Here is a 21,281-nt window from a genome sequence, read left to right as displayed (position 1 = left end):
AGTCTAGAATTAAAAGTCTAATGATGACCATAAAACCCCATCTGGTTCACTATTATCTTTCAGGGAAGGAAATCTGCCGTCCTTACCTGGTCTGGCCTACATGTGACTCCAGACCCACACAGCAATGTTGTGAATTCTTCACTGCCCCCACTGAAATGACCACTCAGTTCAAGGGCAATTAGGGATGGGCAACAAATGCTGGCCCAGCATTCCAAGAATGAAATTATTTTTAAAATAAAGCTTGTGGCGCTCGTTGAAATTGGTGGGTACGATGTTGTGGGCATCACAGAGACGTGGCGGCAAGGGGATCAGGGCTGGGATCTAAAGGGCCACGGATATGTGTCCTATCGAAAGGATAGGCAGATAAACAGAGGAGGTGGGCTTGCCTTGTTTGTAAGAAATTCAATTAAATTGATGGCAAGAAGCAATATAGGATTGGAAGGCATAGAATCAGTCTTGGGAGAGTTGAGGAATTGAAAAGGAAAAAAGACCCCGTTGGGAGTTACGTGCAGGCCCCCCAGCGGTAGTCAGGATGTGAGGCTGAAAATAAATCAGGAGATAGAAAAGACATGTAAGAAAGGCAATATTACAATAATTGTTCTCCCCGTGTCTGCGTGGGTTTCTTCCGGGTGCTCCGGTTTCCTCCCAGAAGTCCCGAAAGACATGCTTGCTAGGTGAAGTGGACATTCTTAATTCTCTATCAGTGTACCCGAACAGGCGTCAGAATGTGGCACTCAGGGATTTTCACAGTAACTTCATTGCAGTGTTAATGTAAGCCTACTTGTGACAATAATAAGCATTATTATTATTAATCCTGGGGGACTTCAATATGCAGAAGGACTGTGAGTTTCAGTCAGATTCGCCCCTCCCCCATCCTTCTAAACTCCATTGAGTGCAGACCCAGAGTTCTCACCTGCTCCTCAAATGACCAGCCCTTCATTCCCGGAATCATTCTTGTGAATCTCCTCTGGACCTTGCACTCTAAGGCCAGCACATCCTTCCTTAGATACAGGGCCCAAAACTGCTCAAATTATTCCAAAAGGGCTTTGGCCAGAGCCTTGTACAACCTCAGCAATACATCCCTGCTCTTGTATTCTTGCCCTCTCGAAATAAATGCCAATATTGCATTTGCTTTCCTAACTGCCAACTGAACCTGCAAGTTTTTAAAATATATATATATTTATTAAAGTTTTTTAACACAATCTTTTTCCCTTACAAACAATAACCCCCCCCCCCCCCACCCCGTAACAAAATAACGAGAAATCGCACAGAGCAAGATATATACATGGCAAAATGATATGTTTACATAGCTTTGTACACTGGCTCTCTCCCGTACGTGCCAGTTACCCCAATCCTTCATGTTATCTCTTGCTCATCCACCCTCCCAGGCAGTCCCCCATTCCCCCCCCCCCCCTCCCAGGACGTCCCGTCCGCCCCCCCCCCCCCCCCCCCCCAGGTTGCTGCTGCTGCTGACCGACCTTCCTCTAACGCTCCGCGAGATAGTCTAGGAACGGTTGCCACCGCCTGTAGAACCCCTGCGCAGACCCTCTCAAGGCAAACTTAATCCTCTCCAGCTTTATGAACCCAGCCATATCGTTTATCCAGGCCTCCAGGCTGGGGGGCTTTGCCTCCTTCCACATTAGCAAGATCCTTCGCCGGGCTACTAGGGACGCAAAGGCCAGAATGCCGGCCTCTTTCGCCTCCTGCACTCCCGGCTCGTCCACTACTCCAAATATTGCTAGCCCCCAGCTTGGCTTGACCCGGACTTTCACCACCTGAGATATTGCTCCCACCAGTCCTCTCCAGAACCCCTCCAGTGCCGGGCATGACCAAAACATATGGACATGGTTCGCGGGCTCCCTGAGCACCTTCCACATCTGTCCTCTACCCCAAAGAACCTGCTCAACCTCGCCCCCGTCAAGTGAGCTCTGTGAACCACCTTAAATTGTATCAGGCTGAGCCTGGCACACGAGGAGGAGGAATTAACCCTACCTAGGGCATCAGCCCACAGACCTTCCTCGATCTCCTCCCCGAGCTCCTCCTCCCATTTACCCTTCAACTCTTCTACCAGCGCTTCCCCCTCTTCTTTCATCTCCTGGTGTATTGCCGACACCTTGCCCTCCCCGACCCATACACCCTGTCTTGAATTTCTTGTGCCGGGAGCAACGGGAATTCCCTCACCTGCCGCCTCACAAAAGCCCTCACCTGCATATATCTAAAGGCATTTCCCGGGGGTAACTCGAACTTCTCCTTCAGTGCCCCTAGGCTCGCAAACGTCCCGTCAATGAACAGGTCCCCCATTCTTCTAATCCCCGCCCGATGCCAGCTCTGGAACCCCCCGTCCATCTTCCCCGGGACAAACCGGTGGTTACCCCTGATCGGGGACCACACCGATGCTCGCATTGCACCCCTGTGCCGTCTGCACTGGCCCCAGATCCTTAGCGTTGCCGCCACCACCGTGCTCGTGGTATACTTTGACGGCGAGAGCGGCAGCAGTGCCGTCACCAACGCCCCCAGGCTCGTTCCTTCACAGGACGCCATCTCCATCCTCTTCCATGCCGCCCCCTCTCCCTCCATAACTCACTTGCGGATCATCGCCACATTTGCTGCCCAGTAGTAGCTCCCCAGGTTTGGCAATGCCAACCCTCCTCGGTCCCTAATGCGCTCCAGGAACCCTCTCCTTACCCTCGGGGTCTTATTCGCCCACACAAACCCCATAATACTCTTACCTACTCTCTTAAAAAAGGCCTTGGTGATCACGATGGGAAGGCACTGAAACACAAACAGAAACCTCGGAAGGACCACCATTTTGACCGACTGCACTCTACCCGCCAATGAGAGCGGTAACATGTCCCATCTTTTGAAGCCCTCCTCCATTTGCTCCACCAACCTCGTCAGATTCAGTTTATGTAGGGTCCCCAGATACCGAAAGCTCCCCTCCCCCCTCCTCAGCGGTAGGTCCCCTATCCCTCTTTCTTGGTCCCCCGCCTGTAATACAAAGAGCTCACTCTTCCCTATATTGAGCTTATAGCCCGAAAACTCCCCAAACTCCCTTAGAGTCTGCATGACCTCCACCATCCCCTCCATTGGATCCGCCACGTACAGCAACAGGTCATCCGCATGGAGCAACACCCGATGCTCTTCTCCCCCTCGGACCACCCCCCCCCTCCATTAATTAGACTCCCTCAATGACATGGCCAATGGTTCGATCGCCAATGCAAACAACAGGGGGCACTCGTCCCTCGGTACAGTCGAAAGTACTCAGACCTCCGCCGGTTCGTCACTATGCTCACCACCGGGGCTCTGTAAAGGAGCTTAACCCAACTGATAAACCCTCCCCCGAACCCAAACCTACGCGGCACCTCCCAGAGGTACTCCCACTCTACTCGGTAAAGGCCTTCTCCGCGTCCATAGCTGCCACTATCTCCGCCTCTCCCTCCTCCGATGGCATCATCATCATGTTTAAGAGCCGCTGCACGGTGGTGTTTAATTGCCTGCCCTTTACGAATCCCATCTGGTCCTCGTGGATCACCCCCGGGACACAGTCCTCGATCCTCGTGGCCAGCACTTTTGCCAGCAACTTAGCATCCACATTGAGGAGCGAGATCGGCCTGTACGATCCACATTGCAGTGGGTCCTTGTCCCGCTTTAGGATCAAAGAAATTGTCGCTTCCGACATTGTCGGGGGCAGGGTCCCCTCCTCTCTTGCCTCATTAAAGATCCTCACTAGTAGCGGGGCCAACAGGTCTAAGTACTTCCTGTAGAACTCCACCGGGAACACGTCTGGTCCCGGGGCCTTCCCCGCCTGCATACTCCCCAGGCCCTTGCTCAGCTCCTCCAACCCAATTGGTGCCCCCAAACCAGCCACCCCTTGCTCCTCCAGCTCGGGAATCTCAGTTGGTCTAGGAATCGTCTCATCCCCTCTTCCCCCGCTGGGGGCTGGGATCTGTACAGCTTTTCATAGAAGGCCTTAAATACCTTGTTTATTTTCGTCGCACTCCGAACCGTGGCTCCCCTTCCATCTTTGATTCCCCCTATTTCCCTCGCTGCCATCTTCTTACGGAGCTGGTGTGCCAGCATCCGACTAGCCTTTTCCCCATCACCTTGCCCCCTGCGCCTTCCTCCACTGTGCCTCCGCCTTCCCTGTGGTCAACAGGTCAAACTCCGCCTGGAGCCGTCGTCTTTCCCCAAGTAATCTTTCCTCCGGGGCCTCTGCATATCTCCTGTCCACTCTCAAAATCTCTCCCACTAACCTCTCCCTTTCCATGCCCTCTGTCTTCTCCCTATGAGCCCTGATGGATATTAGCTCTCCCCGGATCACCGCCTTCAACGCCTCCCATACCACCCCCACCCGCACCTCCCCGTTGTCGTTGGCCTCCAAGTACCTTTCGATACACCCCCTCACCTTCCCACCACCACCTCATCCGCCAGCAGTCCCACATCCCACAGCGGGCGTTGGTCCCTCTCCTCTCCCAGCTCCAGTTCCACCCAGTGCAGGGCGTGGTCCGAAACGGCTATGGCCGAATACTCCGTCCCCTCCACCCTCGGGATGAGCGCCCTGCCCAGAACAAAAAATTCTATCCGGGAGTAGGCTTTGTGCACATGGGAGAAAAAAGAAAATTCCCTGGCCCGCGGCCTTGCAAACCGCCATGGGTCCACTCCCCCCATCTGATCCATAAACCCCCTAAGCACCTTGGCCGCCGCCGGCCTCTTTCCAGTCCTTGATTTGGAGCGGTCCAGTGCTGGATCCAACACTGTACTGAACCTGCATGTTAACCTTGAGAGAATCCTGAATTAGGACGCCTAAGTCCCTTTGTGCATCTGATTTCCCTTTTCCTCATTTAGAAAATAGTCTACGCCTCTTCTTCCTAGCAAAGTTCTTAACCGCACATTTTCCACATTGTATTACATCCGCCACTTCTTTGCCCACTCTCCGAGCCTGTCCAAGTCCTTCTGCCTCCCCATTTCCTCAACACTGTTTGTCCCTCTACATATTTTTGTATCATCTGCAAACTTAGCAACAGCGCCCTCAGTTCCTTCTTCCAGGTCATTAATATATTCAACACTGACCCCTGCGGAACACCACTAATTACCGGCTGCCATCCTGAAAAAGATCCTTTATCCTCACTCTCTGCCTTCTGCCAGTCAGCCAATCCTCTATCCATGCCAATACCTTGCCGCTAACACCATGGGCTCTTATCTTATTTAGCAGCCTCCTGCATGGCACTTTGTCAAAGGCCTTCTGGAAATCCAAATAGATCACGTCCACTGGTTCTCCTTTGTCTAACTTCCTCATTACCATGATGTGGAGATGCCTTCCTCATTACTGCCTCAAATAATTCTAAAAGATTGGTCAGGCATGGTCTTCACTTGATGACTCAATTCTATTTCACCATACACTTAAAACAAAGGCCACAATCGCATCCTGAATAATTGATTCTAAAATCTTGTCAATGACCAAAGGGTGGTGTGGTGGGCAGATTGGGGGTTGGGCGGAGGGGAGGGTGGTGTTGGGTCCAATGGAAAGGGCACTGCAGGATACACCACCCTGTACTCTGCCTGCTCCATTTACCTCCAGTCTGTTGGGAGAGTGATAGGAGGGTGGTGGTGGTGGGGGGAGGTGGTGCAGAAAATCTCAGCCAATGGATCATATGCATAACAATCATATTCAGAGTTATTCATATTTAATTGGCCCCAGCTCCGCTCTGATACAATCTCTATTAAATGCTCTGGAGGTCATTATTAGTATCTGATTTTATTCCCCCATTAACATTGCAGCAAAGTTCGTCAAATATGTAGTGAAAGATAGTTACAGTATGGTAATAGTTATTTTTAACTCCAAAAAGACAATTCCAAATAATTAATAATGATCTATTTCACGGCAAAAGTCAAGTCAAATTACTGGTAACATCCCCGAGAGAAAGTTAAGCTCAAAGAAGATCCTTTTCTATCTTAAAAGAAATGATTTTGAGGTTCTAGAAAATGATATTGTTATAATTTTAACCTTTGAATGCTCAATATTCTTTCCAACTTTCAAACAGCTCATATCTGTGTCAGAAAATAAGTTGCTTTAAAGGCTCAATGAATAATTCTTACAACAAAGGGATGGAAATATCATAGAATACCACAGAGCCAATATTCTGCTGGACAAAAAAAAATACATTTACGATGTTAGAAATTAACTTTTAGTCTGCTTTGATAGTTTTGCTTGATAAAACAGCAACTTTTTCTATTCAACATATCCAATTTAAGCGTAGGGTTTGATTTTCTACTCTGTGGATAAAGAATAGAGAGAGAGCCTTTGTATTGTACCTTATCTTCACTTGAGGACATTCCAAAATTCTTCAGAACCATTTATTTAACTTTTTGAAGTATGATCACTGCTAAATATCAGCACCATGGCAAGGTCCCACAAACAGTAACTGTGATTAAAGAATACAGGGTGACATTGACATGCCAGCATCTGCTTTTTGGATGTAAAAACCGGCTCAGTGCTGTGAAATCGAACAGTGGGATAATCTGTGTCCAGTCTGCATATACATTTGGACCACTATTAAATTTGCCAGGCCCCTTTTTCTCAATGCTAGGCACTGCCTAAAACAGGTGTCAAACTCGATGTAAATGTTAATTATGGACCCACTGCCTGTTGAATAACCCGTCAGGACAACTTGTTTCCAATGAGGTGGGCAGATGCTGGGCCGACTCGGTTCAAAGTTTGTCACCAACCACTGACAAAAGATACAGTTTTGAAAATGAAGATTGAAAAGAAAGGCTATCTTTCCTGTGGAGCCAGGGAGAGAAGGAGTGTTCTTCAGTCTCACAACACTGGCATTTCTACCTCCCCACCAACCCCCTGCCCCCCAACCTGTTTATCCACCCCGCCCCCCCCCCCCCCCAACCCATTGTTCAAACTTCCCTTCTAAAACACCCCTTTGGACCACCGCTGGCAAGGTGATTAACATGACCGTGCACCAGCACTGCCCCGTCACAATAAACTGATCAAGTCACATACTGACACAGTGGCCGGGATTCTCCGAAATCCCTGCCAAGTGTTGACGCTGGCGTAAACACCGGAGTGGTGTACGCCGGCGTCAACAGGCCTCCTACGCACTGCTGTTCAAGGGGCTAACATGGCGCCGGAGATCTGCGCGCTGCTCTGGCACCGAAAGGCGGCCCTGCACGGCCGGCGCGGATCTGCACATGTGCACGCCGCCCGGCGCGGGTCGGCAACATGTGCATGCTGGCCGTCTCTGTGCCGGCCCAAGCGCAACATGGTGGAGCCTTACAGGAGCCCGGCGCAGAGGAACATAAGCCCTCGCCCCGGAATGTGCCCACCCGCCATTTGGTAGCCCCCGATCACGGGCCTGGCCACTGTGGGGGCACCCCCCGGAGTCAGATCCCCCTGCTCCCCCCCCCCCCCCCCCACCAGGACGGCCCCCGCAGCCAGAACACCGAGGTCCCACTGGGTGGGACCACATGTGAATCACGCCGGCCGAATTCGGCCGAACTCAGCGGGCACTTGGCCCGCCGAGCGCAGAGAATCGCCGTGGGGGCCGCTTTCAACGCCCCCCCCGGACCGGCACCGCGTCGACAGCTCACCCGCGACTGGCGGGTCCGCGAAGAATCGTGGAAGCACTGTCTCGCCGCATTTCCGGCATGTACACCTATTCTCCGCCCCCGCGCCGGGCGCGGTTCGGGCGTGGAGGGTCGGAGAATCCCGCCCAGTGTTGTGTTGGAGCCCATTAATCAGCCCAGATCATTTTCTGCCCCTTTATTGGTCATATTGACTGAGGGAGGAACCCAACGTCCCTTAACTTGGAGCAGCCTTTGTTGTTTGTCGAATAGTCCCCTGATATTCCTCTCATCCAATAAAATGCAGAGACCCTCTGTATAATGTTCGATGCGAAGTCCTGCACGCCTGACAATGCAGCGCTCCCGGAGTATTTCAGATTCCGTAAAGGTTATGATCTGACATCCTTGACTGAGGCTTGAACCCATAATTTTCTGAATTTGAACTGAGAATGCTATCGACCGAGAATGTTACATTCAAATCGACAGTACGAGAAAAATAAAAGCAGTGGACTGTCTGGTAATTCACAAGGCTCAGAAAGACTTGGCTATACTTTAGGATGTGGGAATTATTGTTGACAGAATTAATGGACAGAGACTTACTGGCTTTGTATGACAGACTGTCTGCTCATTTAACAGAGGTATTTATATGGTTTGAGACTCTCATGAATGGATATGTGAATGTGTCAAGTACTTTGTCTGCATTCATAATAATAACCTAACATCACGTCTTTCGGGACTTGTGGGAGGAAACCGGAGCTCTCGGAGGAAACGCACACAGACATGGGGAGAACGTACAAACTCTGCACAGGCCGTGACCCAAGCTAGGATTCGAACCTGGGACCCTGGCACTGTGAAGCAATCGTGCTAACCACTGTGCTTCCATGGAGTTTTCTTTGATTGCATGCATAACCAATAGCGATATTGAGGTCTATCTCTGTCCAGAAAGGGGGTGGGGGTGGCAGACGATTCAATGGGAGAGTCCGTGGGGTAGCATTTAGGGGACAGTGGCCATTGTATCACAAGGCTTAAGTTGACCATGGAAAAGGACAAGGAACAATCCAGAACCAGGGTAAGTAATTGGGGAAAACCAACTTCGATGGAATGAGAATTCATCTGAGTCAAGTCAATTGGAATCGAATGTTGACAGAAAAGACAGTGGCTGAATAATGGACCACATTTAAAGGAAAAGTATTGTGGGCAATGTTGTCACAACACCGTGGGCTGGTGCACAGTCAATTCCAGCCCCACTTGACCCGGGTTCGCAACACTGGTGAAATTTAAGTTACTTAAATATCCTGGTGTCTCTGGCTTGATCCCGATTAAGTAGAGCCACCAGGTTTGTAATTTTTAACACAGATAACCATCCATTATTTAACAGTAATTAGTATTAAACAGACAATATAACTAGTCAATTACTATCTAATTCCCAATCCCCTCTTTCTAACTCACCCATCTATATATATAAATAGTTATATATATAATATATAGAGATGAAAATAATGATAAAAATAAAAGGATAAAGGATCTTTGATGCACCGATATGGCTTCCAGTTAGTGTATTTCTGAAGCTCATTGTTGTTACGGTACTTCTTCCTTCTAGGTTTGAGATGGTATTTTTTGGCAAGGTTGTCTACTTTCTCTACAGATTCAAGATCATTTCAAGTTTATAGTAAATATGTGCCAGGTACTCACTGGTTTTAGAACAATCGTTAGCACTGCTCCCTCACAGTGCCAGGGATCCAGGTTCAATTCCGGCCTTCGGTGACTGTGAGAAGTTTGCACATTCTCCCCATGTCTGCGTAGGTTTCCTCCGGGTGCTCTGGTTTAAAATCAAAAGCTCTCACAGTCCAAAGATGTACAGGTTAGGTGGATTGCCCCTTAGTGTCCAAAATTATGGAGTTATGGGGTTACAGGGATAGGGTGGGAGGGTGGGGATTGAGCCTAGGTAGGGTGACAATGAGCCAAGCGATCCAAGTTCCTCCAAAACCGGTTCTTAAGATTCACTTGCCGCCGCCAAGTCTACATTCCCCTCTGCAAAATACAAAACCTGGAACGCACCGTCCTGACTAGCATACTGCTTCAGCTTGAGTCCTCTGCTGAAAGGCACATTACAATTATGGGACAACGGACAAAAATAATAAAATAAAAGAAATGGGAACAAAGGAAATAAACAGGAGGGAATCTTTCAATATCAAGGCATAGCCCCTTGAAGGGGAAAAGTACGACATATAAATCCATAACACCCTGTAGAATGAGAAAGGTGGAGGTGAAGGTGAAAAGGAAGCAGTTCAGATATGAGGTAGAAAATACAATGGAGAATCGGGCTGAATAGAGAAGGACCAGAAGAGACGTGAAATACTAGAGAGAGCATGAAAAGGGACTGGCAGCTAACTTAAAAGGGAATCCCAAGGTCTTCTGTAAGCATTTAAATAATATACGGGTGGCAAAAGAACAAGTACAGCTGATTGGGGATTAAAAAGGGGACTTGCACGTGGAGACAGGAGAAATAGTGGAGGTATGAAACGAATGATTTGCATCTCTCATTATAAAGGCAGAAGATGCTAACCAGGTCAGTGTGAGAGAGAAAGTAACTGTTAAAGTAAAAGAATTACAGCTAAGCAGCAGGAGATGTTAGAAAGAATATCTTTACTTATAGGTCAATTACCAGGACAGGCTGAGATGCATCCAAGACTACTGAGGGAAGTAGAAGTGGAACTTGTGGAAGTGATAATGATAATCATCTAGTATTCCTTCAACATGATAGTGCCTGAGGACGGGAGAATTGTGAATGTTACACCGTTGTTTAAAAAGGGTTTCAAGGATCAAGTCAGTTTCACTTCAGTGCTCGGGAAACTTCTGGGGCGAGATTCTCCGACCCCCTGCCGGGGGCTGGCGTGAATCCCGCTCCCGCCGGTTGCCGAATTCTCCGGCACCGGAGATTCGGCGGGGGGCGGGAATCGCGCCGCACCGGTTGGCGGCCCCCCCCCGCGATTCTCCGGCCCAGATGGGTCGAAGTCCCGCTGCTAGGATGCCTGTCCTGCCGGTGTGGATTAAACCACCTCTCTTACCGGCGGGACAAGACGGCATGGGCGGGCTCCGGGGTCCTGGGGGGGGGGGCGCGGAGCGATCTGGACAAATCATGCTTCATTATCATGTTGGAGTTTCTTGAGGAGGTAACAGAGAAGGTTGACCAGGGCAATGTTGCTGATGTGATGTAAATGGATTTTCACACAACAGACTTGTGAGCAAAATTCTAGGTCATGGAATAAAAGAGAAATTAGGCACTTGGATAAGAAATTGGCTGAGTGACAGGACACTGAGAGTAATGATAAATAATTATTTTTCAGGTTGGACGAAGATTAGCACATGATTTCAATATTTTCAGATGATACAATTGGAAATGTTATCAACCGAGATGAGGATAGTCTTGAACTTCGAAAGGACATATATATATATATATATATATATAAATGGATTGGGCAGATAAGTGGCAGATGAAGTTCAATGCAGAGAAGTGTGAGGTGATTCATTTTGGTAGGAAGAATATTAAGAGAAAGTGGAAAATAAAGGGGAAAACTCGAAAGAAAGTTTAGGAACAGAGGGACTTCTGTGTAAATGAAGCATATAGGCTTTATTAACTGGCACTTGGATAATCACCAGGCAGGAATGGTCCCTTCCAGTCGGGGAACACTTCAGCAGTCAAGGGTATTCAGCCTCTGATCTTCGGGCACACGTTCTCCAAAGAGGCCTTCAGGGTGCGTGACAACGCAGAGTCACCGAGCAGAAACTGATAGCCAATGAGTATCACGTATGAGTACGGCCTCAACCCAGACCTTGGATTCATGTCTCATTACATTCATCCCCCACCATCTGGCTTGGGCTTGCAAAATCCAACCAACTGTCCTGGCTTGAGACAATTCACACCTCTTTAAAATGTGATTATCCCTCTCTCCAGTCGCTCCGTCTTAATTAGACTTAATTACCTGCAAAGACTCGCATTCAACGTATCATCTTGCATCATTGACTTTGTCTAAATATGTGGTTGTGGAACCCACCTCTTCACTCACCTGATGAAGGAGCTGCACTCCGAAAGTTAGTGATTCGAAACAAACCCGTTAGACTTTAACCTGGTGTTGTAAGACTTCTTACTTTATGAACTGGGTCATTGAGTACAAGAGCAAGGTGGTCATATTGAACTTGCATAAGACACTAGTCAGGCCTCATCTGCGGCACTGCATCCTGTCCTGGACACGATACTTGAGGAAGGATGTGAAAGCATTGGAGAAAATACAGAGGAGATTCACCAGAATGATTCTGTGGATAACAACTGCAGCCATGGGATAGACTGGAGAGGTTGGGACTGTTTTTGTTGGACAAATGAAAGCTGAGAAGAGACTTGATAGAGGTATTCAAGATGTATTAACAGGGCAGATAGTGAGGAACTTCACTAGGGAAGTTGGATTGCTATCTGAAAAGAAAGAATGAGCAAAGTTGTGGGGATGGGTAGAATGTACTTTCAGAGAGCCAGTGCAGATTTGATGGGCCAACTGGCCTCCTTCTGCACTGTAAAGATTCTGTGATTATGTAATAGCTTTCAAAAGGGAATTGGATATATATTGGTAAAGGAAAATAAGTGCAGTTCCATGGAGAAAGAGTGGGAGGGTCTAATTGGATAACTCATTCAAATAACAGTCAAATAGCAGGAAGGCCAAGTGATCTCCTTTTCCTGGAAGAGTCTTATTCATTTTATCTTTTCTTCAATTCAATAGCCCTCTATTGCCAAGGCTGATGTGAATATCGACGCAATCTGAAAGTAGGTCTTCCTACCATTTCCGCACAGTATTTTCTCAGCATATTTTTGCAGTCAATTGCAAATAGCCAAATGGGATCTAAACGTGAATTGATTTTCCGTGAACAAGAAACATTTAGACTGTAACCTATTTCTGGTGGAATTCCTCTGGGGCTAACTTGTTAACCCAGCCCAGGGGTTGTTGAAAGAAAATTGCTGATGTGCAAGATTATTAGCGCATGCCTCTGTCACTGTGATGATTCAACTCACTCAATCCATCTCTACCTCAAATAGCTGCAAGTTGAAACTACTGACTCCACTGGGAAGCTCCTTGAAGGACCGGCCAGCCTGTTAATCACTATTATCGATCAGAATGATAACAAACCTCTCTTCAGAGAAGGACCATACGTGGGTCATGTTCTGGAATCATCGCCAACTGGTGAGTCAGATTTATAGATAGAAACTGTTTTCCACAAGGAATGCATAAGATGTCTCAATTTGTTGACGGATGGTATACTCATTGTGAGTCCATAAGTATTATTTCAGGTTACAAGTGTTCTCCTTCCTGATTCTCAGTATGGGTTTTATTCGTAGAACACTTTGTGAAATGAGTTAATTTTGTGTGGCTTTAATTTTCTGATTTTAAGACTACTGGCAGAATTGTAATTCTGTTGCTTAATACCAAGCTGCCTTGTTATAATTTTGCCAAATTATCTTTTGCTATTGAGGACAAGCTGGCAAACTGCTTTGGGTAGGTCTCCAATAACTGGTCATGCTGCTTGACCAGGGACTCGGCTGGAAAAATTCCACCTGTTGCCTCTGTGCCATCCACTTGTACGACCATTCTTCTGATAACCTCCTTCTGCCGTGGGGACAGCCATCTCATCTCTGTTTAATAACTCCGGGCAATAATACAGAGATCAACACCTCAGCAACAGGGAAGATGAGACCTTGTATGTTAACCATCCCAGGATGGAGTAGACTTTGATGAGATACCCCGCACAGATTCTGGATAGGATAGGGAGAACAATGGAGGGAAGAATAATACATTGTGCTGCCTTTACCTGCCTGCATATCTCAGTGCATTGTCCATTTAACAGTAAATGCTACCATTATTTTAAATTGGCAGTTTTATCCTGTTCTGTTTTGGTTATTTGCATATAATGTGTTTATCGCGATGTGTGAATCCAACCTGTCCAGTTTGTGGAAGTGAATTGTCTGCAGAGGTCTAGCTGCCTGTCTGTATCTGCAAATGCTGGTTCCATTTCTCTGTTGCTGAACATAATGGGCGAGATTTTAACTCATTGAAAACCCAGCCACTTATTCAGTTTGAAAATCAGACCCAGTACTTACAAATTCCTGTTGGTGACAATAGTGGTCAATTGCCAAGATATTCACATGAAACACTTCTGTCTCTTATTGTATTATGCCTGTTCTGTTATTTTAGTCTCTTCTAAAAATGCATCTAGGAATACCACATAAGTGCATTATTATTATCAACAATAGTGGCCGGGTTTTTCCCTCCGTTTGCATCGGATGGGCTTGGTGTCAATAGCAGAAATTACTGCGAGAAAGCTGAAGTCACGTTTTTCGTCGACGTAAATGCATGACATGATTGTCCCTGCGCCCCCTATCAGTGACGGGGCATGTTTCCAAACATTCAATGTCGGGAGCATAATATAAACATATTAGCACATAGTTATCAGGCCCCTACGCCTGATGGCAGAATGGTGTGAAACCCGACAGGTATCCAAGGCGTAGACCTGGCCAGCAGACCTCCAAGGGGAGCTCAGGTGAATGTAGCGCTGAGGGGGGAGAGAGTCATGCCTGGGCACTGCCCCCTAGCACTTTCTGGACACTAACCCGGGCATGGAAGGGGACAGTGCGATGGCAGGGGGAGCGGTGCGGTCGTGTGGGGTGGTGGTCCAGGATGGGGCAGCTTTTAAAAATGGTGGCCTGATCCTCGAGTCACTGAGTTGCTGGCGAGGAGGGTGAATCAGAGTCCACCCCACGTGGGACCCACCCTATTTCGTTTTTTTCTTCGATGTCCGGGACTCCTCTGCCGTTCTGTTCGGTGCTTCAACACTCCTTTCCTGCCAGCCGGTGGCCTTTGCCAATTTCTGGGACAATCTCACCCAGTGTGTTTTAGGCTGATATTCCCTTCAGCCATTTCCCCAGATGATCTCATTCTTTGGTCAGCGTGCAGACAGAAGTCGATAGTCGACAAAATCCAAATGAAACAAGAAGTGTTGAAGGCTTGGTTACATTTGTCTGCTTAATTTCTAAAGCTATTCTTCCGGTGATATTCTACCTTGCAGGATATTGTTGCCTTTCAAATTCTTAACAGAGGTCAATACAGCCATGGCTGGATAAAGAGGAAGGATACTGTTTGCTGCACACTTGGCTGCATCAAATAAAATTACAAATAGCATCCAAGCACCAACCGCCAACCATTTCTTCTATTTTGGGCCCTGTGTTATGATGAAAAATGATTGAATGTGCAGCCCTAGAAAACTGATTTGAATTGTGAGCAATTGCTGATGCAGGAATGTAACTAAATATTTTTTTATGTGGACCGGTAGATTTCCCCTGACGTTGGGGCTGATGGTTTGAAGCGCGGAATTCAACAGCTTCGTATATCTTGCTCGTACGGAGCTGGTTCTCTTTGCTATCTTTATCATCAAGGTCTTGTGGTGGTGGTCTTTGTTTTTTATTTGGCAACTTTATTCATCTGCCATAGGCACGCTGATTACGGGCCTTCAGAGGGTTGGACTTCAAGAGGAAGTCGAAGTGAATTTGATGGAGCAGCTTGTGGAATTACCATTAGCAACAAACTGAATTTACAAAGTGCCTTTCACGTGGGAAATGTCCTATTCAGGCAAACATTGACATCGAACATAGGAAAGGGGTAATTAGGAGGTGGTGACTGAAAGCCGAATCAAAGAGATAGGCTTTAAGGAGAGTAATCTTACTGAATAAACAATGGAACGAAAATCAAGTCGGATCTTTAAAAAGTTACCAGCCTGGGCGGCACAATGGCGCGGCGGTTAGCACTGCTGCCTCACGGCGCCGAGGTCCCGGGTTCGATCCCGGCCCCAGGTCACTGTCCGTGTGGAGTTTGCACATTCTCCCCGTGTCTCCATGGGTCTCGCCCCACAACCCAAAAGATGTGCAGGGTAGGTCGATTGGCCACGCTAAATTGCCCGTTAATTGTAAAAATTAAAAAAGATGGCGAGCCTGCCCTGCCATATTACCAACATATAACACCTTGGCACTGTGCCCAGTTGGCACTTCCAGCTGGTGGGGGCTCCAGCTGGTGGGGGCACTGCCAGGGTGTCAGAGTGGCAATACTAAGGTGGCAGACTGATATTTCTCCTGTGCTGGGGGTCGGACCCCGGAAGGCCGTGCCCATGTGAGGTGAGGTACGGTGGGGCGGGGGCCTTATAAATGTGTTGCAGCCTTGGGGGGTGATGCACTATCAATTACGACGGGACGAGAGTAGAATGTAATCGAGGTTTTATTACGCAGAGATGTGTGGCCTCCTACAGCAGCTTACAAAATGGCATTTGTTCGGAGAGCTCACACGTTTATACTTCGCCTCCTGGGCGGAGCCAGCAGGCAGGGATCTACCCCCGTACCTGTAGTAAAGGGGCCTTACCGTAATACCCATATATACAATATAATACAACAGTGGTGACTACCACATTCACCCCCTGTTAAAAATGAGTCCAGCGGGGGTGGTGGCAAACTATATACCTACAGATTGGTTTTAAAATTACAGAGAAGGTTACAAATTTAGACGATCGGGCGCCTTGATCTGTCATTCAGAGCGCCGCAGTGCTGGTAGCGACTGAGGCGTCGGCTTGGTCTTCAGTGACTCCGGGAGCGTGTCGAAGTCCTCTTCATCCCTGGGTGAGAGCAAGGGGAGGACGGATTGTCCTGGAGCGGGGGCTGTGGTGGGGTGCGCCGGGGGAGGGGAGGGTGGCGCCGGGGCAGGGGGGAGCGATGTGGGGACCCAGCTGGTGCCAGGTCCCTGAGGGAGACTGTGTCTTGGCGGCCATTGGGGTACGCTAAATAGGCATACCGCGGGTTCGCATGGAATAGCTGTACTCTCTCAACCAACGGGTCCGCCTTGTGGAGCCACACGTGCTTGCGGAGGAGAACGGGTCCTGGAGCTGCCAGCCATGTTGGGAGCGAAACCCCGGAGGTGGACTTCCTGGGGAAGGCAAAGAGACGTTCATGGGGGGTTTCGTTGGTCGCGGTGCACAGGAGCGATCGAATGGAGTGAAGTGCGTTGGGGAGGACCTCCTGCCAGCGGGAGGCCGGGAGATTTCATGACCGTAGGGCCAGCTGGACGGCCCTCCAGAACGTCCCATTCTCCCGCTCCACCTGCCCGTCTCCCCAGGGGTTGTAGCTGGTCGTCCTGCTCGAGGCAATGCCCCTGTTGGGCAGGTACTGGCGCAGCTCATTGCTCATACATGAGGATCCCCGGTCACTGTGGATGTAGGCGGGGAAACCGAACAGAGCGAAGATGGTGTTGAGGGCTTTGATGACGGTGGCAGACGTCATATTGGGGCATGGGACGACGAAGGGGAATCTGGAATATTCGTCGACCACATTAAGAAAGTACGTGTTGCGGTCGGTAGAGGGGAGGGGCCCTTTGAAATCCACGCTGAGGCATTCAAAGGGGCGGGAGGCCTTCACCAGGCACGCATGGTCTGACCAGTAGAAGTGCGGTTTACACTCCGCGCAGACCTGGCAGTCTCTGGTGATAGCCCTGACTTCCTCGATGGAGTAGGGCAGATTGCGGGCCTTAATAAAATGGTAAAAGCGGGTGAATCCCGGGTGACAGAGATCGTCTGTGTAGGGTCTGGAGTCGGTCCACTTGTGCGCTGGCACATGTACCTTGGGACAGGGCATCGGGGGGCTCGTTGAGCTTACCGGGGCGATACAAAATCTCACAATTGTAGGTGGAGAGCTCGATCCTCCACCTCAAGATTTTATCGTTTTTGATCTTACCCCACTGTGTGTTGTTAAACATGAAGGCAACCGACCATTGGGCAGTGAAGAGAGTGAATCTCCTGCCGGCCAGGTAATGCCTCCAATGTCGCTCAGCTTCAACGATCGCTTGGGCCTCCTTTTCGATGGAGTAGTGCCGAATTTCGGAGGCATGGAGGGTGCGGGAAAAGAATGCCGTGGGCCTGCCTGCCTGGTTGAGGGTGGCTGCCAGAGCGACGTCTGATGCATCGCTCTCGACTTGGAAGGGGAACATCTCGTCGACCGTGTGCATCGCGGCCTTGGCGATGTCGGCCTTGATACGGTTGAAGGCCTGGTGAGCCTCGACCGTCAGTGGGAAAGTGGTGGATTGAATGAGTGTGCGGGCCATGTCCGCATAGTTTGGGACCCACTGGGCGTAATATGAAAAGAACCCCAGGCATCGTTTGAGGGCCTTTTGGTGGGGGAGGGGGAGTTCCATGAGGGGGCGCATGTGATTGGGGTTGGGCCCTTGAACTCTGTTCTGAACCACATAGCCGAGGATGGCGAATCAGTTTGTGCTGTACACACTTTTCTCCTTGTTGTAAGTTAGGTTGAGGAGTGTGGCGGTGTGGAGTAATTTGGAAAGGTTAGCGTCGGGGTCCTGCTGGTCGTGGCCGCAGATGGTGACGGTGTGCACGTACGGGAAAGTGGCTCGCAGCTCGTACTGGTCCAACTCCCGTTGGAAGACCGAGACCCCATTTGAGGCAGGAGGCTCCTTCATCACTGGGAGATATTTAGTCTGCTGGCAAAGGTAATAACCAAGTGAACTATTCTCTGTGGATAGTGTCAATGCTCACTGATCATGACTGTTGTGACTGTACCCACCTGGGCAGGTAATGCGCTGGATTCTCCAAAAAATGGGGCGTAAAAACGCTGGTGTTTAATTCCAGACTTTCCTGAAAAAAATATAGAGCAATTCACTAACCTTCAGGGGGCTGGCAGGGACCCAGAGTAATTCACGCAGCTTTGGCTGCGGATACGGGCCCCCGCACTTCCTGTTCCGAGTCCGCGCATGCCCACGGCGGCGGCTTCCAGCGGCCGCGCCGAGCGCCATGGTGGACTCGGACCGCGGACCAGGACCAAGAAACAATGTCCCACCTATCTGCCCTGCACCACTTCATCTGACCCACCCGATCGCTGCCCCGGATGCCCATAAGGCCCCCCCCCCCCCCCGTGCTTGATCCCCCCACCAGGGCGGTTGCAGCCGCCTTGCATGTGTCATGACCGGCCAGACGTGGTTAGAAAACCACACCGTCAGGAACCTGGCCAGTCGGGACCGGAGTATTGCTGGGCGGGCGCAATGGACCCCAGCCGCATAGTGTAAATCGCAGGCGAGCGACGCCAGGCCCATTTCGGGCGTAAAAGTAAATTCTCTGCCCCCGCGCCAAACGCGATTTCGGCGCGCGGCTGCAGAGAATCCAGCCCAATTCTCATACGTGAATCACTTGTTGCAGTTTCTGTGTGGCTCCTGTAGCCACGGTGTTGATCTGGTTTTCCAGCAACTTCTAAAATATTGATAGCGACAGACCTGACGATGATTTTGGCATTGAAAGTTGAGGGGAGACAATTGGGCTTTCTCATGTTTGAGATGAGCGCATACGGCAATAATATAGATGCAGGGGAGACTTGGGAGGTGATGATCCATACATGATTCAGACGACCCTTCCTACATCATCCTTCCAGCCCAATAAAGGTCTAAATTTAACTTCCACTGTTGTCATTAACTTCGGTTACGGACCAGGCTTCCTTGCTCAGCGCCAGTTAGAGCTTCTGGATTGTCCAAAAGATGACCACAGACATAACAATCCCCCCCAAACAGCCCTAGGGTGGGTTATGGTCCTGAAAACATCCAAAAGCAGATAGAAACATAAGCAAACACAACTGGTAACGCCTTAAAATCTATTTACCCATGAAGCCCAAGTGCATCCACGGTGTTTACGTAAACATTTTACAAGTGCTGAGGTGGAAAGAGGTTGCTGAATTTGCTGTCCCTGGCCTAGGATGACTTTAGTGGCTATTCTCAGGCTGCCTGAGGCCTGATGGCTCTGGCATGCTGAGGGACTCCTCCACCTCTTCTGTCATCAGGGCAAATTGAGGTGCTGCTGTCACCTGGGAGAGGGGCTGAGGAGCCACTGTCCACAGCAGGAGCACCCTGAGCTGAGCCCCAGATATGGAAGGGAATTCTGCACTCTTCATTCACAAGGCACACTTGTACCTCTCTATAATCTGAGATGGAAGAGGAGCTGGGGAAGATTCCAATTTCCTCATCCACTCTCGCCTTGCTGTAGCTGCAGAGAACTCATGGACAAAGAATTGGAGTGCAATCTCTGGTTTCCACTGATTTTCCTGTCGGATGGGTCTCTCCAGGAGAGTCATCAATTGCAACAAGATATCCGGGAAGCTCCCTTGGGATGAGGGATGAGCCTGGAGGAGAACATGCAGGGATCTATCACAGAACTGTGGGATCGCCTACCTTCTGCCATGTCAACAAACATTTAATTCCATTGGCCATAACAATGCCTGCCTTGTTGGCCTCTTGGCCTTCTCTCACTAACAGGGATGGATATCTTGAAGGGATTATTTGATGCAGGTGGGAAGCTTGAAGCAGTGTTCCGATGTTGAAGGCCCTCGAATCTGGCGCCAGCACCTTATTCATGTCAGCTGGCTTGCAGCTGTGTCTCAGTCCCCAGCTCGAGCCAGTAAGTGGTCCCCCCCTCCTCTTAACAAGGCAACCACTCCCCGCCACTATTGACCATTAATTAGCCAGCAAGCTGACGAATTTGGTGAGATCTCGGATTGGACTGGGAGTGCCAACACCACCTGCTTCTGGTCCTGCCTTCCCCTCCTTGTAAATTCGCACAAAGGTCTGACCTGGATTTGGGCTCAGGCCCTGACTCATATTGTGCTCATTGTTGAATAATTTGCCAAACCTCTCTGTAGATTAACTGCTGAAGTGAGGTACTGGTGGGGAGGCTGCTACCATTCCCAGCAAGAATCAGCATTTCCAAGAGGGGAGAGATTTCCCCCCTAGTTTCTGATTTATCACACACTGCTTTTAGTACTTAGCCTGTGATTCTCAAATAGACATTTTAAAATCCAGGGTCAATCTTTAAAAGCAGGCCAAAGAATTTGTTAGTGCTTATACTTTGGAAATTCCAGTAAAGTAAATTTGTTTTTCTGGCAAGTCAGAGATCCGTCAATTAAAGAAAGATTTATGTGCATTGGTTTTCAAAGAGCTCGTTGATGTTATCAGCTTAGCTGTCGAAGGAGAATCCTGATTAATGGAGGTCATATTGTATCTGTACACGTGTTGGGACTGAAACCTGCCGTTGCAATTATTGCCTTTTATTGGTGGGGGGGGGGGGGGGGGGGGCGGTAGGGATGGGTAAATCGGCGAATAAATAATGTAAAGCATTCAGGAAATTAAATCTCATCTACGCTGTGAGAGCGGAAATGAAAAATGAAAAACTGGAAAGGGAATTCTGCGACAACCACGGAAAGAAATGCTTCCAGGCTCTGATTAATCAACAGTGGGTTTTCACCGGTGAATGGGAAAGAAAGGGGGCATTTTTCCATTTGGTCTTTTTTAATGATAATTAGCTACTTATGGCTTTGGCTTTATTAATCCACAGAATAATCTGAATAATGCAGAAAGTAGCGCTTTTAGAATGCCTTCACACAATATGGTAAATTGCAGTGCAGCAATTAGAGAACAAAATACAAGGTGAATTGCATAATTAAAAGCATTAAGTTCCCCTTTCAATTGATCAAACGTATTTTACATTGCTGAAAGCGGTGCAAAAAATATGGTGTAATTGGATACACAAAATCCCTTTATTCAGTGTCCCCTTTAAGAGCAGTTGTGCATTGGGTGCAGATAAAA

General features: G+C 49.0%; 1 protein-coding gene across 1 annotated transcript in view; it reads left to right on the top strand.

The window, feature by feature from the left end:
* Positions 1 to 21,281, top strand: part of LOC140384795 (cadherin-13-like) — a 971,948-nt gene that overhangs the window by 715,667 nt on the left and 235,000 nt on the right. The window contains exon 6 of the mRNA XM_072466785.1: positions 12,656 to 12,800. Within this exon, the coding sequence (XP_072322886.1) occupies positions 12,656 to 12,800 (145 nt within the window). The remainder of the gene's footprint in view (positions 1 to 12,655; positions 12,801 to 21,281) is intronic.

The sequence above is a fragment of the Scyliorhinus torazame genome, chromosome 10 (assembly GCF_047496885.1).
Source record: "Scyliorhinus torazame isolate Kashiwa2021f chromosome 10, sScyTor2.1, whole genome shotgun sequence".
In the NCBI taxonomy this organism is placed as follows: domain Eukaryota; kingdom Metazoa; phylum Chordata; class Chondrichthyes; order Carcharhiniformes; family Scyliorhinidae; genus Scyliorhinus; species Scyliorhinus torazame.
The sequence above is the reverse complement of the archived record's forward strand: the minus strand, read 5'-3'. Positions and strand labels throughout refer to the sequence as shown.